The sequence below is a fragment of the Dipodomys spectabilis genome, unplaced genomic scaffold (assembly GCF_019054845.1).
Source record: "Dipodomys spectabilis isolate Male_0828 unplaced genomic scaffold, ASM1905484v1 ptg000085l, whole genome shotgun sequence".
In the NCBI taxonomy this organism is placed as follows: domain Eukaryota; kingdom Metazoa; phylum Chordata; class Mammalia; order Rodentia; family Heteromyidae; genus Dipodomys; species Dipodomys spectabilis.
The window spans coordinates 9,407,471-9,425,372 of NW_024870762.1; the positions used below are offsets into that span (position 1 = coordinate 9,407,471).

Here is a 17,902-nt window from a genome sequence, read left to right on the forward strand (position 1 = left end):
TCATATTTCTTTTATTCCTATATTTTCTTCTGACTTTTCTACTATACCTACTCTATCTCTAAGCCTCAAAATTCTATCTTCTATATAATGTACTCAGTTAGAGAGGCTTCCCATTTGATTTTTGATCTCTGCTTTCAGTTTGGTTGTTTTTCAGGATTTCTATATCTTTTTTATTTCTCAGTTGTAGGGCTTGAACTCTCGGTGTGGGCACTGTCCCTGAGCTCTTCAACTCAAGGCTTGTGCTCTACCACTTGAGTCACAGCACCACTTTTGGCTTTTTCTGTGTATGTGGTACTGAGGAATTGAACCCTGGGCTTCCTGCAACCTAGGCAAGCACTCCACCACTAGACCACATTCCCAGCTCTCTATCTCTTTATTGAGAGGTTTTTTTTTTTCGGTTTTGTGTTGGCTTCCTTGCGTCATTAATTTGTTTATCTGTGTCTTCTATTCCTTTTAGCTGGTTAGCTATGGTATCTTGAGCTCATTTTGCTCTTCACTTATATTTTCTTGGATTTAACTTAGCTTTTTCCATATGCTCTCATTGAATTGCTTTAATCCTTTGTATGTTCTGTGTTTATGTAGTTGCTTAGAGAAGTCCTCTTTTATGTCTTGAACATCCTTACTGATAGTCCTTTGAATTTTACTTCACTGTCAGTCTATTCCTTTGTTCTATAATTGTTATTTTCTGACAGTGTTGTTTTCCTGCTTTCTCATATTTATTATAGCTCTGTGTTGGGTTTTATTCATTTGAGGACTCTGTGATTTGGGCTTTTTAGTAGCCTGTTGTCTTCCTGATGGATTGTTCTTTATACTCTTAGTAGACTAGGTGTTGGGGATGTTGCTTAGGTGTGTCTATGAGCCATTTCACTCTCTGGTATGGGAGTATATCTTACCTCTAACCACTTCTCTAATTCAAAACCCAGCAAAATAATTAAATATAGTAGGATACCCCTACTAGCTTTATCTATACATCCAGTAGGCTGGGTTTTTGTATAGTACTATAAGAATTATAACTAAGTTATTAGGAGTAAAGAAGGTGTCCAAAGAGATATGGAGTAAGGAAAAATGGTATGGTAGGGAATGGGATGTGATGGATGCAGGCACCTAATAGCTCAGTTGTAGTTACAAGTTTAATTGTGAGGACAAGTGGTGATGTTAGACTTGGAAATAGATGCAAAGATAAAAGTTCTAAAGTAGGGGGAAGAGGAGAGAGAGTGTATTGCTAGTGAGAGCAATGAGAAAATAGGAGGAAGAAAGGGAAAACAATCAAACAACCAAAATACATGAACATAAAAATAATCACAGAAAAACAAACAAAAACAAGTCCCCAAATCAGTTTTTGATTGACCTGGTTGTCAGTGAGTTCTCTGTTCAAAATGACCTATACTTCCAGTCTCAGACCTTACTCTGGGTTCTAGTTTGAATGGATGTAATTCTTCTAGTGGAAGAGGAATCCCTGTATCATTCTTAAAACACCTCCACTTTGCCTTGCCAAGGTTGTGCTGTTTCTCTGCCATCATCCCAGGTTAAGGTAAAGCATGTAAAGGTTCTAATGCTGCTGTTTGACTGGGGAGAAACTACTCCTACTGCCTTGTTTCTAGCCAGCTCCAAGTCTTGAAGGGCCTATCCAATTAGCTACCACTTCTCAGAGATATGCAGTTGGTTCTCAGACCCTATAGGAATTCCTTTCTGATCTAGTGCACTCAGTCCCACTTGGGCAGTGCAGGCTAGCACCCTATGGGTAAAATGAATTATAACAATGATTGGCAGTGTTTGCCACTAGGACCCATTGAATCCATGTGTACATTGGAGTCCTGCGTGTGGGGTATGTTAGAGGAATATTGGGCAGTCCTTTTCCCTGTCGAAGTGGAGCTTGGGACTAAGTCACCCACCAGCCCTGAAAACCAATGTTGGCCTCTTATCTGGTTTCTTCTTGTGTAGCTACTTTTCTGTTGTATAGAGATAACTTCTTTATTCTCTCAGGAAATGGCTGCTACACTGTGTCATTCTGAATGTGTCTGACCTTTCTCTTCCTTTCTTCTAAGCCAGGCTTAAAGTTTTCTATATAGTTGAAGTATTCTACTGGTGTGTCAGATATGTGGGTCATACCAGGAGATTAAAGAAAGAAGAAAAAAAGGAATAAAGAATAAAAGCCCACAAATGTCCATTGGATATATCGTTTATTCATTCTCATTACTGAAGGACATGTTGGTCACTTTTGAGATTTCAATTATGAATAAAACCTCTGGATGCATCAATGTGTATGTTTCAGTGTGAGCATATTTTAAAAGTCCTTTGATAAATACCAAGGAGCCGGCCCCAGTGGCTCACACCTGTAATCCTTGCTACTTGGGAGGCTGAGATCTGAGAATCACGGCTCAAAGCCAGCCTGGGCAGGAAAGTCCGTGAGACTCTTACCTCCAATAAACGACTCAGAAAACCAGAAGTGGTGCTGTAGCTCAAGTGGTAGAGTGCTAGCCTTGAGTTGAAGAGCTTACGGACAGTACCCAGGCCCAGAGTTCAAGTCCCATGACTTACAAAAAAAAAAAAGGACAAATACCAAGGAGCAGAATTGTTGGATTATATACTAATATATGATTTTTTTTTGGTTGTGTGTTTGCTTGTTTGGCAGTCCTGGGGCTTGAACTCAGGCCCTGAGCACTGTCCCTGAGCTTCTTTTGCTCAAGGCTAGCATTCTACCACTTGGGCCACAGCAACACTTCTGAATTTTTCTGTTTATGTGGTACTAAGGAATCGAACCCAAGGCTTCATGCAAGCCCTCTACCACTAAGGCACATTCTCAGCCCCTATGATTAGTTTTGTAAGAAGGTTTAAAACTGTTTTTCAAAGTCATGGTAGGATTGCAAATTCCCACCAGTAAGGTATGAGTGGTTTTTATTACTCCATACCCTTATTAGCATTTGGTGTTGGCAGCGTTTGGGTTTTTCTCTGTTCTAATAAGTATGTTGTAATGAACCTACTACACTGTTGTTCTAATTTGCAATTTCCTAATGAAATGTAATACTTACCAAAATGGGCAATCTTATTAAGTCAGGTAGTGTAAGTCTTCTGACTTTGTTCTTCTTCAAGATTGTTTCGACTATTCTGCATCTTTTATCTTTCTATATAAGCTTTACAATTAGTTTATCTATGTCCTCAGAATAATTTGCTGGAATTCTAACTAGATTATCATAAATCTATAATACTTCCCAAGTTCCAGTGAAAAGTGTTGATATCTTGACAATATTGAGTCTTTTTATTCATAAACATTGAGTATGACACATAGCCATTGAGTCCTCTGCCCTGTTTGGGCCAGAAGCTAAATTGACATGCTTATCTTTGTCTTTCTGTCAACTCTGAGCTTAGAAGCCTCAGCCACTGGTCTCTGAAGTGACTTTCATGGTTTGTAGGCGATTCAGTATCAAAGCCTGAATGACATTTTTATCCCATAGAAGTCTATATTTTTTTAGATGTAGAGTTTGAGTTTCCAAAATAAGATTTCAGGATGGATACTGGTGGCTTGCATCTGTTATTACCAGCTGCTGGAGAGGCTCAGTTCCTGATGGTTGAGGTTCAAAGCCAGCTTGGGCAAAAAAAAAAAAAAAAAAAAAAAAGTTTTCAAAGCTACATCTCCAAAATAGCCAGCAAAAAGTGGGGCTAGAGGCATGTCTCAAGTGGAAAAGCCTCAGCCAAGTGAGTAAACGAGCTGAACAAACACAAGGCCCTGAGTTCAAACCCCAGCTGGGCAAGCACAAGGCCTAGAATTCAACTCTCAGTACTGACCCCCCCAAAAATGATTTCGAGCCATCACTCTTTATGCTTTGTCACTTCACTCCTTTTAAGATGTCCTGCTACGTAGTCCAGGCTGACCTTAAATTCATGTTCCACCTGCCTCAGGTGGAACTTCATGACAGATAACATGCAAAAACTTATATGTTTAGCTTGCCAGCACAAACTATCAAATCTGAGGTAAAAGGAAAAATGCATGGCTCTCCAAAGTGTTTTGGTATTTCTGCTATTTGCTATTTTAAAAGAATATAGAGCTGGGCACTGGCGTAATCCTAGCTACTTAGGAGGCTGAGATCTGAGGACCACAGTTCAAGGCCAGCCTGGGCAGGAAAGTCTGTGAGACTCTTATCTCTAATATACCACTAGAAAACCAGAAGTGGTGCTGTGACTCAAGCTGTAGAGCGCTGGCCTTGAGCTGAAGAGCATAGGGACAACACCCAAGCCCAGAGTTCAAGCCCCATGACTGACAAAAAAAAAAAAAAATAACATTGAAAAACAGGCACAATAAAAATTAATTTAGTTTATTTTCATACCAAACCAGAATTTATAATTTTTTTTCTTGATTTATTTTATTTTATTTTGTACTAGTACTAGGGCTTGAACTCCGGGCCTTACGTTCCCACTTGGCTTTTTTTGCTCAAAGCTACTCTTCTACCACTTGAGCCACAGCTATCCTTATATGGTTTTTTGCTGGTTAATTGGAAATAAGAGTCTCTTGGACTTTTCTGCTTGGATTGGCTTTGAATTTAGATCTTCAGATCTCAGCCTCATGAGTAGCTAGGATTACAAGAGTGAGCCACCAGTGTCCAGATCTTTTCTTGATTTTTTTAATGCAATACTGTTTTTAATAATAATAATAATAATAATAATAATGCATTCATCAATAATATTCATCTAAAATACTTTTGATTAAACTATTATTTCAAAATATACACAAAGGCACATTTATAGGAGCACATCTTATTTTTCTTTTGCCTTAGGCTTTACTGTGACTTCACATAAAGCAAGAAACAGTACTTCCTGCTTTCTACAATGCATGGCTTGACTTAGAATCTAACGTAGAGCTTTGGCTGTTGTGATTCATTCAATCAAGTAAAACAAGATAGCTTAAGAAGGCTTTCTTTTTACACTTTTGAATAGTCTAGGAGTTGCATCTGGGTTGATATAAGCTTGGACTTAGATATCTTAAAAACAGAGTCATGAAAGGATACCTGAGGCTTTAAATGACTTTCTATCAAAATCATTTTTTTAATCTTTAGAGTAATTTTAAAGTTTAATGTAAACAGAATTCTCAGGAATTTGGGGATGGAGTGACCATGACTGGGAAGATGTCCTTTGAGGAAGGGAATGGGAGCTGAGGAACTATGCCTTCCTTGGTTTAGATTTGGAAGTAGCATTTCTGAGTCTCTTCCTTTGCAGCTTTTTTTCAATTATTTTTATTCCTTATTTAAAAGAACTTGTTGTACTTCTAAAATTGAAGGCAAAACTGCCACAAACATACTTGGGTCCCAAACCAATTTTTGCTTAACAGGAGATAATTTTGGTCACTTTAAGTTTAGAATAAAAGATAACATTAAGCACCTGGATTTTCTCTCTCTCTCTCTCTCTCTCTCTCTCTCTTCCCTCCCTCTCTCTCTCTCTCTCTCACACACACATTTTGAAAATCCTTTGGTAAACTTGGGTTCCCTGATGGTACAGAGTTGTATCATTTTTTAAAAAATGTGTGGTCAGAAATAGGGGTTTGAAAAATGTAAGATATGTAATTCTTCTTGAAAAGAAAAAATAAAAAGACCCAATGCTGCATTTGCTGCTGGAGCTTTTTGGAAATTACACAAATTGAGTGATCTTTGGAAATTACTCAAATTGAGTGCAATGGGAAGGTTGAATAGCCAACTAGGAAAAAGCAGATTGCTGAGTGGTGTAAGGGAGATAAAACTCCCTTACTAGTGAGTGCTTTGCAAATGTCCACGTGGAAGTGAGCAGGTAGCAAGCCCAGCTCTGTTATAAATGACATTCTACACGGTGCACACCTCACTGAGATTGTGGACTTGACATGGGAGGTGGCCTTAGCTAAAGAGGTGAAAGGCTGGGAAGCAACCAAGAGGAGGGACTTCATCTCAAGCAGAAGAAAAGATGCAAAAGCAAAGGGGCTGAGGCAAAAGCACAGAGGCTTTTAAAAAACTAGAGATAGGGCTTAGGCTTTTAAAAGAAAGAGGAAACATTGTGAACGGAAATAGTGAACTGGTGCAAACATTTTCTCTCCAAGCAGACTCTGTGGGAGCCCAACGTGCCCTAGAACCGGAAGGAGCAACTGTCATTCTTTAAATACCCAGAAGCCAGCACACTATGGACAGGCAAGTGAGAGAGATCTCCGCTCTCTAGGAAAAAAGAGAGGAAACTTCACCACGTGGGATGCAGATTTTTATTGCTTTCAGAGGTCGGGGGAAGTGCTCTATTGAGGGGCTACAAGTCTGAGCTCTCTGGAGGGAGGGGTTTGGAAATGGACTTTAGAGACAGGTCCAAATGATTGTCCCTTAGAACCGAACAGCTCTTAATGTTCCCTGCAAAATATTTGCCTCTTTATAGGGCGAAACAGACAACTGAGATTCTTCTGCATTTGTCACCTGTTGAAGTTGCTAACCTGAAGGAAGGCATCAATTTTTTTCGAAATAAGAGCACAGGTAAAGACTACATCTTCTACAAGAATAAGAACCACCTGAAGGCATGCAAGAACTTGTGCAAGCACCAAGGAGGCCTGTTCATAAAAGACATTGAGGATTTAGATGGAAGGTACTGAAAATCCTTTGCTTTCTCACTGGTGACCCTGTTTGCTCTTAGGGTTGGACAGGAAAGGGGTTCACCTCATAATTTTATTTTTTCCTTATTTACAACTTTAAAAATCATCTTTAAGTAGTTGCACGGGGGGTTTCAATTCAACAAATCAATTTATAAAGTATAATGCATTTTAATCAATGTCTTGTCATTCTCTCTCATCTTTCCTAGTGCCACTCATCCCCTCGAGTTACGAGGTTCCATTTTCATATACCTTCATTTAATATTATGACTATTCACTCTTCTCTTCCGCTTTCTATTTGTCTGCCCCCTCTATCCTGAAAATTCCCCCTCAACAAAATAAGTCTCAGCTTCCTGATATTCATTTTGTTCAACTGTTCGTTAGGTGTTCAGAGGAGTTAGTTGTTCAGAGGAGTATCCTGGTAATTTTAAACCAACCAATCAGCTGATTGCTTCCCCTAGTAAGTTTTGTTAAGCTTTACTTTTACTTAGGCTATCTCTCTAAGCCTGAAAATTGTATGTTTTACTTACATTTCTTCTCTCCTTTGAAGAACTTGGGCTGCAAAATTATCCTCAGCTTCTTAAAAATAAAACTTGTAGTTTACAGGTCTCTGTCTCTGAACGTTAGGGGGAGGGCATGGGAAGGACACACCCTTTATCTGATTTATTTAGAGACAAGCTTCTTGTACATTTCCTTCCTCCAGTAGTGTCTTTATAGGTGGCTGAAAGGTAGAGAAAAAGCCACTTGTTTTAATCCTGCTGAAAATCAGATAGACTTTTCTTGGCAACCTAGCTGTGACTACAAAACTTAAGTGGCAGAGGCCCAAGTATCCTTGCCCAAACAGTGGCTCTTCTGATTATTTCTTAGAGAAAGCTCATATAGAGCAATGCTTTCCAGTGCCACAGCAGAATCATTTGTTTTTAGCAACTGCTTGGCAGAGCCAGTAGAGTTCTTCTACTATCTGCTCAACTCCAGTAATGCTGTATGATTAACCCAGCCTCTTACCTTGATTTATGTGATATTAGTCATGTGATGTTGGGCTTTTAAAAAAAAAATCTTCTAGTATATTGTCTACCTTATTTCTTACATCCTGTGTAGGTAGATCAGTGTTAGTGTACTTAGAGGAAGCAAATAGCCCAAGTTTCCTGCTACAGTTGTTCAGGAATCATTCACTCAAGTCTAGAACATTTCCACACCTGCATACAAGTGTGCTTTACCGTGTGTATAATTTCACAACCCAGCCCCATATCTTGTTAGATTTTTTTTTTTTAATGCTGAGAACTTTGTCACACCTGGAGCTTGTTTGGCTCCTCAGCTAGAGCTGTGCAGACCCGAGAGTAACAACAACCCGGTTAAATTTGCACTGGAGGGCTGGGAATGTGGCTCAGTGTTAGAGTGCTTGCCTAGCATGCATGAAGCCCCAGGTTCGAGTCTTCAGGACCACATAAACAGAAAATAAAAAGCCTGAAGTGGTGCTGTGGCTCAAGTGGTAGAGCACTAGCCATGAGCCAAAGAAGATCAGAAACAATGCCCAGGAGCTGAGTTCCAGCCCCAGCACAGGCAAAAACAGCAACAAGAACAACAAAATCCAAAATTTGCACTGGAGATAAACAAGGACTGTATGCTTTAGGATAGGCAAATTTGCTCCAGGAGTGTCAGCAGGTAATGTGCTGGCTTGGTGGCTTACCATCTCCCCAGCGGACTGGGGCAAGGAAGCCTCACCTCTCCCATCCCTGTGCAGGCTCCATTGCAGTTTGGAGATTTCACTTTTCCTCTTCTCTCTTCACAGTGTGCTCTTAGCTTGCCAGTTAAGTAGGCATTAAAGCCTTGTGGTTAGCATGTCTTTCCTGGATTGCCTCTCCCCACCCTCCACACCCACTAGCTGGAAAATAAGCTTAAGGTCTATATACTGCTGGGGATCAGTCTGTTGATTTATTGAAAAAAAAGTCTGACCTCCGTTGTCAGGTTCCTGAGAGAATAAGACCATGACAAGCAGATTAAACGTATCTAAGAGAATTTCATCTAATGTTACGTGATGAGTGAGCACTTGATAAATACTAATTGTTCTTGTTATGATGACAAGAGCTTCTTGTGTTGCTTGTGTTTAGGGATTGTTTACAAGGACTCAGATTTCTTTTTTTAGGCCCTACTTGGGTTTGAACTCAGGACTTTGTGTTTGCTAGGCAGGGGCTGCAGCACTTGAATTATGCTTCCCGTCCCAGGTTATTTCTACATGCAGCTTGCCCATCTAAATAAAGCGATTGCTTTTTAGCAGATTTGCCTTTCTCCCTTTCAAAGTCTTGAAGGCAACTAACCTTAGTTTTACTCTGTTGTGCCACCAAAGAGCAGTATATTCTTCTAGGCTTTCCTTTCAGAGACCAGCATGCTGAACGAAATGTTCCATCTTAATATTTGAAAGGCTGTTGCTACTCATTAATGAGAAAGAATGTGGCATGAAGTAATCCTTTATAAATTGATGCATGGAATATGCTTCCTGCCTTATAACTAAAAAAGAATATTAAAAATTTTGTATAGCCAGGCACTGGTGGCTCAATCCTGTAATCCTAGCTACTCAGGAGGCTAAGATCTGAGGATTGTGATTCAAAGCCAGTCTGGTCAGCAAAGTGTGTGAGACTCTTCTTCCCAATTAACCACCTGAAATCCAGAAATGGAGCTATGGCTCAAAGTAGTAGAGCACTAGCCTGAAACAAAAGAGCTCAGGGTCACATTGTAACAATGAGATGTACAATACCACTATGTTGTACAATCCCTGCTCCTTCAGGAGAGCCGGGAGGGAGGAGTTGGGGAGGTAGAGAGGGAAGGGGTAGTAGGGAAAAAACAAAGGAGGGGGTAACAATGCTCAACAGGAAATGTATTCATTACCTTACCTAACTGTAAGGCCTCTGTACAGTATCTTTACAATAAAAATATATATTAAGAAAAAAAAAAAGAGCTCAGGGTCAGAGCCCAGGCCCTGAGTTCAAGCCCCATGACCAACAAACAACAACAAAACTTCTGGATATAATCAAGCTTGGAAATGTCAGCATGATATGCATATATGTTAACATAGATAGTTTTGGGTTTTTTGGTGTTTGATTGGAGATGAGTCTCATGGACTGGCTTTGAATCACAGTCCTCAGATCTCAAGCCTCCTGAGTAGCTAAGATTACAGGTGTGAGCCACCAGTGCTTGGCTGCTTTTTATTTTCACTACATTGTGAAGTTAAATGTGATTTTTTTGCCCATGCAGGTCTGTTAAATGCACCAAGCACAACTGGAAATTAGATGTAAGCACCATGAAATATATCAATCCTCCAGGGAGCTTCTGTCAGGACGAGCTGGGTAGGTACTATCAATGCTGACCAATGTCCTCTGCTGTTATTATTGGGATCCTTCTTGTTGACTTCTGATTTCACATAAAGGTATGGCTAAATTCTGATTTTAAATGGGTAGATCTCTTTCTAAATAGTTAACATTGAAAAAAAAATCCTAGACAGTGGATTTCTTCAGGTATGCGTTCATGTATCTAGGGCTTTGACAAGCATTTGTGGAAACCTTACTTTGTATAAACATATTAGGGTGGATAAGAAAGTCATTGCCAATGAAGTAGTCATGCAGTGATGACCAAGAAAGTATGTAACCAAGCAAAAATTATGGCCTAGTTTTATGATTCTCAAAAGAAATACAGCATGCTAAGGAATAGTGGATTTGATCTGGGGATAGTAATTTTGTCTGTGAAGAGTCACAAAATGGCTAGCGCTATGTTCATACACACAATAATCCCACCAGGTTGAGGAAACTGTTTGGTTTGGATAAGGAAGTGAGGTACTTGAAATTAGATAACACTTTCTGTCAGGGTTTAGAGTCTAGAGCTGATACACAATTCTCAGAATGTTTCACTCCCTGCCTTCCTACCCAACAAGGACTAGAAATAGGAGTATGAAGAGTTTGATCCTATCGGTAAACTTGTCTCTATTCCATTAAAGGGCAAGTTACAACAAATCTAATTTTGAAGATGTTAATTAACTTCAATTATTATTCTAGGTAATACATCTACAGATTTCATTGATAGCCAAATGGAAAAAAATAATGCAAACAAAAATCCTTGATTGCCTTATACAATCATGTTTTGGGGTTTTTCAGCCTCTGATTGGGTAGAGATTCACCTGTTATGATGGGCTGGGAGTCAGTTGCTTGGCTCCAAGGGTATGTACTATATTAGGTTACAATTTGTTTATAGATCAACCTAGGGTATAATTCTGATGTATTGGGTTGATTTGGGCCAAACTTTTATCACCAAAATACAATTTTAGAGCACACGTCACTTAGTTTTTAAGCATTAAAACTTACTAAAATTTTGTTCTGTTAGTAGACAATGTTTTAAAAACCACCTTTATGCCAGAAATAGCATGTGTTGAGTTTTGACAGATAATCAGAATTTCCTCAGGTATAGAAGAAATTAAAAGACTTTCATCACAGAACAGCCTGGGCAGTGTGCTATGTGCATAGGATGTAGTTTAGTTGGCTGGAGAGTAGGGCATATACATTGAAGTAGTAAAATACCCCCATTGTTCCTTGGCAAAGGCCCCTGGAATCATTTGGTACATAACAGGATACATGTGCTTCTCATTGACTCTCTTCATCTACTGACTCGCTTCATCTTGATAATTTTGATAATTTTGTGTGGCCTGAAATTAATGTAATAAATATCCAAATGACCCATGGCAGAACAAAGTTTCCCTAGCCCTGCTCTAAGTGATCATATCTACTTCCATATTATAAACACCATCTCTACTCAAACTCTACCTGGATGATGACTCCATAGCTGACCCCCAGTTTTGATCATATCCCTGAGCTCCAGATGCTGATAATACAACTGCATACTTGATCTAAACAGATTTCTAAAGACATTCCAAACCCATGTAATGTATGATTGCAGCTTGTCCTCAAAATGATTCCTCCTCTAGCCTGTAAACAGCATCAGATCTACTCAGCTGAAAAGAACCTGGGAGTTGTCAAGTGGTCTTTTTCCTTAAAATCCCTACATTCAGGGGCTGGGAAGGTGCTCAGTGGTAGAGTGCTTGCCTTGCATGCATGAGGCCCTGGGTAGGATTCCTCAGCACCACATAAGCAGAAAAAGCAGGAAGTGGTGCTATGGCTTAAGTGGTAGAGCACTAGCCTTCAGCTGAAGAGCTGAGGGACAGTGCCCAGGTCCAGAGTTCAGGCTCCCTGACCAACAACAACAACAACAAAATCCCTACATTCAAATAATTAAGAAGTGACGTTCGCTCTGTACCAAACACCTGCAGAGACTACCCACTTCTCTCCATCTGTACTGTCTCCATCTGAGCTTGAGTCACTGCCCACTTTTGCCTGAGCAGCTGGCTTCCCTGCAGCACTGTATAATCTCTCTCTCTCTCTCTCTCTCTCTCTCTCTCCCTGCAGTATTGGGATTTGAACCTGCTAGGCAGGTGGTCTACCACTTGAGCCACTTCACCAGTGCATAACCTTTTAAAGACCCAAACCAATTCACATCATTTTTCAACTCATCCTCTCTCCCTCTAGTGGCTTCCTATCATACTTAAGAATATAGGTATTATAGGGAAAAAAGTGGGGGAAAAATGAGGGAAGGTTAACACTGTTCAAAAAGAAAGATCATCATTTCCTGTACATAACCCCTCTGTCCATCACCTTTACAATAAAATTTAAATTAAAAGAAGAAATTATGACAACTTAAAATGCTGAACAATTAGGCCATTAGAGTGTAAATTCTAAAAAAAATAATAATATAGGTATTGTTTGGCTCAGTCAAGACTATATCCCAAGAAAATAGTTGGCTGGCATGTCAAAAGACAGAGCGGCCAGGCTCTGGTGGCTCACACCTGTAATCTTAGCTACTCAGGAGGTTAGGATCTGAGGATCACAGTTTGAAGCCAGCCCAGGCAGAAAAGTCTCCATGAGACTCTTATCTCCAATTAACCACTCAAAAATTGGAAGTGGTACAATTCTCAAGTGGTAGAATGCTAGCCTTGAGCATAAAGAGGCCCAGGGACAGCACCTAGGCCATGAGTTCAAGCCCTACAACCAACCACAACAACAAAAAAAAAGAGACAGAGCTGTAGGAATGCTCATTTGAAAGAATTTGCAAAAATACTATTTACAAATATATGTATATATTCTTTTTCTTTTTTCTTTTTATTTTTTGTCGGTCGTGAGGGCTGAACTCTGGGCCTGGGCGCTGTCCCTCAGCTCTTCAGCTCAAGGCTAGTGCCCTACCACTTAAGCTGCTCTTCTGGCTTTTTTCTGCTTATATGGTGCAGAAGAATGGAACTCAGGACCTCATGTATGTGAGGCAAGCACTCTATCACTGAACCAACTTCCCAGCCCATATATTCTTAAATATTAGATATATTTCTGCTAGATCCTAAGAATGATACTTTTGAAGGAAATGACATATAAGCCAAAAATTAATTTATAAGCATTCCATATAGTACGGCCCATTTATGAAAGATATAAATAAGTACGCATGGACAGTCTCAGCAGTAGTCACTTATGAAGGCAACTGAGCAGGGGCTTCTCGGCTGTATTTTTGTCTTTGAGTACACTGCCTTTATATGTTTATAAGACACAAATGGTTGTGACTATAGTAAATGATATGAAGTATCAGGGCCATCCTCACTCAAATGGCTCTCTTATACCAGCTTGAAATTACTTTGAAAAGTACCTTTCCCAAGTTCCTCTAGGGACAAAGCAGCCTTTGTCATTCACTTCAAGGAAACAGAATACTACCCGGGAGGGGGGTGGGGTTGCTGATTGCTTTGCCTACAAGTTCATCTTTTCACTTCTCAAAGGGATACCTGGACCAGTAATTATTTTCTCCAGTAACCTTTAACTTCCAGTCTGTGGACTTAGCCCAGAAAGCACACATTAATGTCTTAATACTAGGAACTTGTAATTAAGCTGTATAAATACTATTGACTTTATTTGGCATAATACTGATAAGAAACATAGATTTAGACATAACCATTTTGTAAATGAAAGGAAATAGACTATAAACTTTATGAATATGTAACCTAGAACTCTACAGCTGGCTTAAGGACTTTATGAGAACCTTTACTGTCTATTGGACAAGACCTGTATAAAGACACTATAGCAAAGCCACGAAGGGTGAAGGTGAATCTGAGCTGGAACGTTCCAGCTCAGGTTCTAGTCCTGACTGTATGAAGCTTGGTGCATTACTAAATCTCTTTGTACTTTACTTTCCTGAAATTGGAGATTATATTTTCAGGAGTCATCTGATTGGATTGCTTTAATAATGCCTAAGTTTGGCAGGTGTGGTGGCTCATGCCTGTAATCCTAGCTACTCAGGAGGCTGAGATCTGATGATTGAGGTTCAAAGCTAGCCTGGGCTTCTTCTCCAATTAACCACCAGTAAACAGGAAATGGCACTGTGGCTCAAGTGGTAGAGCGCTAGCCCTGAGCTGAAGAGCTCAGGGACAGTGCCCAAACCCAGAGTTCAAGACACAACCGACAAAAAAAAAAAAAAAAAAAAAAAAAGAATGCTTAAGTTTAATACTTGTTACATTCTCAGTACCTGATACACAGAACATAAGGATTCATCTGGATATGTTTGTCTGAAATGATCAATGGTATCTGCTGAGATTGGGTCTACAGGAGTAGGAAAGAGGGTTTCCCTTCTAGAAAAAAATTGAGTCATCTGGGAAATAGATTAAGGCTGAGAGCTGATGCAAAGGGCTGGCATTAACCACTATGTCAGGTAATGGTAAAGGTCAAAGGTGGTATAAAGGTCTCTGAGAGGGAAGGAATAAAAATTCCACTGAAGTCCAGCCTTCTCAATTGAACAACTGCCTTAAGAATGTGCCATTGTGTTAACAGAGTTCACTTTCAGTTCAGTGTTGCTAACATTAAAATAATTTTATACCATATGTAAGAGAAGAAGCTAGGCACCAGTGGCTCATGTCTGTAATCCTAGCTAGTCAGGAGGCTGAGATCTGAGGATTGGGATTTGAAATAAGCCCTGGCAGAAAAGTCCTCATGAGACTCAAATCCAATTAAGCACTCAATAACCAGTAGTGGAGCACTGGCCTTGAGCCAAAGAGCTCAGAGACAGTGCCCAGGCCCCTGAGTTCAAGCCCCATGAGCGAGAAAGAGAGAGGGGGGGGGAGGAGGGAGAGAGGGAGAGAGGGGGGAGAGGGAGAAGGAGAGAGAGAGGGAGAGGGGACAGAAGGGAAAGGGAGAGAGAGGAAGGGGGAGAAAGAAAGAAAGAAGAAAGGAAGAAAAAAGAGAAAAGAAAAGAAAAGGAAGGCATGGTCTACCTAGGGATAGGTTATCAGCTAGGAGTATTTATTTAATTGTTCATATATAAATTAATATATGCCCATAAGAAGAATCTCACCTATTCTCGCATCACTTAAGTAGTTTTGATATATATTATTCCAGTGTTTCATGCTGTTCTAATTCTCCCCTTCCACTTCCTCCTTTACACTCCTCCTTCTTCTCTTCCTTCTCCTTCCCCTTTATCTGCCTCTTCCTTTGCTGCTCCTCCTTCTGTTTCTTCTCCTTCTTGAAAAATAACTGACATACCACTGAAGTTGCCCTTTTGAAAGCATGCAACTTAATGATTTGTGTTAAATTCACAGTTATACAACCATGATTGAATTCCAACACATTACTACCACTCCAAAAAAGAACTCCTGTAATTTTTACCAATCACTCCTCATCCTCCATTTTCTTCCAGCTTCTGGCAATCACTGATCTACCCTCTATATTTATGTATTTTCCTTTTTTGGATATTTCATCTATTGGACATCAAACAACATATATATGGCCTTTTGTGTCTGACTTCTTTTACTTCACATGTATTCAAGATTCATTTATTTTGTAGCATGTATCATTCTTTTTTGGATGTCATTCAGGGCCTCATGCTTGCTAGGCAGGTACTCTACCACTTCCAAACCTCAGCTCTTTTTTTTTTTTTTTTGCTTTAGTAACTCTTTGATTTTACATATGTATCTATTTAGATATTCCATGGGAATTATTTCCAGCACTGTTAAATGTAAACATTTTCCTTAGACTTTATACTCTCGTTAATCATACATTTTAATGATTTGGTTACCTTCGTTTGTATATTTAATCAACTAGAAAATTTAATAAGGCAATTACCACAGCAGCATTTGTTTGATAGCCTACCAATATACGGTAGCTGCTTTATAACAAACCAACTGGATGTACAGTTAAAATCTAATATTTCGCTGTTCTACTGCCAATAGCCAATAACTTGGTTATTACAATTTTCTGATATGTTTTTGTTCTTATTCTCCTTCAGCATTGTTCATCAACAAAAACTTTAAAGAATGTTATTTGTTTGTTCTTTCTGGCTGTTAGAGTATAACCCAAATAACCTGGATTTTATCTGAATGTGAGGTCAGATGAAGGGCATCACTTTCTTATTATGTTCTTTTGGGGGCAGAGAGTTGACAGACATTATGCCACGTTGTTCTTCATTCAACAAATTCATCAATTTATCTTTGTGCAAGGATCATGAAGACCTCTATAGTAATTGCTGAAGAATAGTGGTGAAGCATTACAAATTATTTTATTTATTTATTTTGTTGTTGTTGTTGTTGTTGGTCATGGGTCTTGAAGTCTGGGCCTGGGCACTGTCCCTCAGCTCTTCAGCTCAAGGCTAACACTCTACCACTTGAGCACCATTTCTGGTTTTCTGGTGGTTATTTGGAGATAAGAGTCTCACAGACTTTCTTGCCTAGGCTGGCTTTGAAACGCAATCCTCAGATCTCAGCCTCCTGAGTAGCTGGGATTATAGGCATGAGCCACCAATGCCTGGTTCTTTTACACTTTTTTAAGAGAGAAAATATTGGAAAAAGGAAAGTCCTTGTGAGCAGGTATCAAAGCAAAAGATTTTTTTCAGGATCTCCCTGTTTTCTAAGTAGCCTCTGCTAGTACATCAGCTGGTTTATCACATAAAGAACATCTTTCCTAACTCCATTCTTATCTTATTTTTATTGTTATTACAAAGGTTACAGTTGCAAAAGTCAAGCACACTTCTTTTTGGACAAAATCACTCTTTTCCTTGCTCTCTCCTAGTTTTTTTATAACTCCATTCTTTTTTTTTTTTTTGGTCAGTCATGGGGCTTGAACTCAAGGCCTGGTACTATCCCTGAGCCTTTTTGCTCAAGGCTAGTGCTCTGCCACTTTGAGCCACAGTGCCACTTCCGGTGGTAATAGGAGATAAGAGTCTCATGGACTTTCCTGCCCAGGCTGGCTTTGAACCACAATATCTCATATCTCAGCCTCCTAAGTAGTTAGGATTACAGGCGTGAGCCACCAGCACCAGGCTCCTAACTCCATTCTTTTAAATGTAAATTAATTACTATAATAATGATACTTATTAAACACTTGCCCTGTATTAGGCATGGTATTAGATTCTTTAGAATTCATTATTTCATTTAATATCTACAACTATATAAGGTATGTAATTATAATTCATCCACTAGTTCCCAGAGTACAACCTTCCATGGAAAGAACCAAAGTAAAACAGCCTGGCCTTACTATAGTCTCTCCAGGTTCTCCTAATAGGCTTCCTGATTGCAAAATCTACCCAAAAAGCAGAGAGGGAAGGGCCCTTCCATGTGGTCTGTCTGAGGAGGGTGGGCAGTGGTGGAGCATGCAGAGGAATGTGGAGTGACAGAAAACAGTGGGAGATAACACTGGTTTCCAATTTTCAAAGTCATTTTTTTGAAAATGAAGATGGACTATTTATAGTTCATATTGAGCTAATACTATAGTTAAACTACAGCATCAGGTACTAGTTCTGGGCAGAAGTAGTGCTTATGTTGTGAAATAAAGGGCTGTGTTTAGACAGTCTTGGGGAACAAGAAACAAACACAATCAATTTAACAATTAAATATTTAATAAGTCCTATACATGATAAGCTCTCTTTGGAAGTGGATAACTATAACAACGCCAAAGGATAGAAAAATTAAGTAACTTGTCCATGGTCATGCTATTAGGTGGAAAAGTATAGGCCCCAAACAAAGCCACGTGTCCCCCAAGTCTATGTCCATCTGTGCTGACGGCCTCCCAGCAATACAGAGAGACCTCCAGAATGCTATCCTGCCTCTCTCCAATTCATCCTCCCTATTGCACACACACGCTGACCTTTCTAAAAGTAACTTCTGACTTTGTTGCTTTCATGCTGTAAGAAGTAGGGATTGCTTTATGGCAGTAACCAAATAGCAGTGGCCTAATCTTGCATAGGGTTCTTTTTCTGTTTTCCTCT

At 39.6% G+C, this 17,902-nt stretch overlaps 1 protein-coding gene across 3 annotated transcripts in view; it reads left to right on the forward strand.

The window, feature by feature from the left end:
• LOC122111107 (cytidine monophosphate-N-acetylneuraminic acid hydroxylase) overlaps positions 1 to 17,902 on the forward strand; it is a 103,141-nt gene that overhangs the window by 56,792 nt on the left and 28,447 nt on the right. For all 3 annotated transcript variants that reach the window (XM_042683835.1, XM_042683834.1, XM_042683836.1), the window contains exons 2-4: positions 6,059 to 6,143; positions 6,376 to 6,579; positions 9,833 to 9,924. In XM_042683835.1, coding sequence (XP_042539769.1) covers positions 6,136 to 6,143; positions 6,376 to 6,579; positions 9,833 to 9,924 — 304 coding nt within the window. In that variant the 5' untranslated portion in view covers positions 6,059 to 6,135. The remainder of the gene's footprint in view (positions 1 to 6,058; positions 6,144 to 6,375; positions 6,580 to 9,832; positions 9,925 to 17,902) is intronic.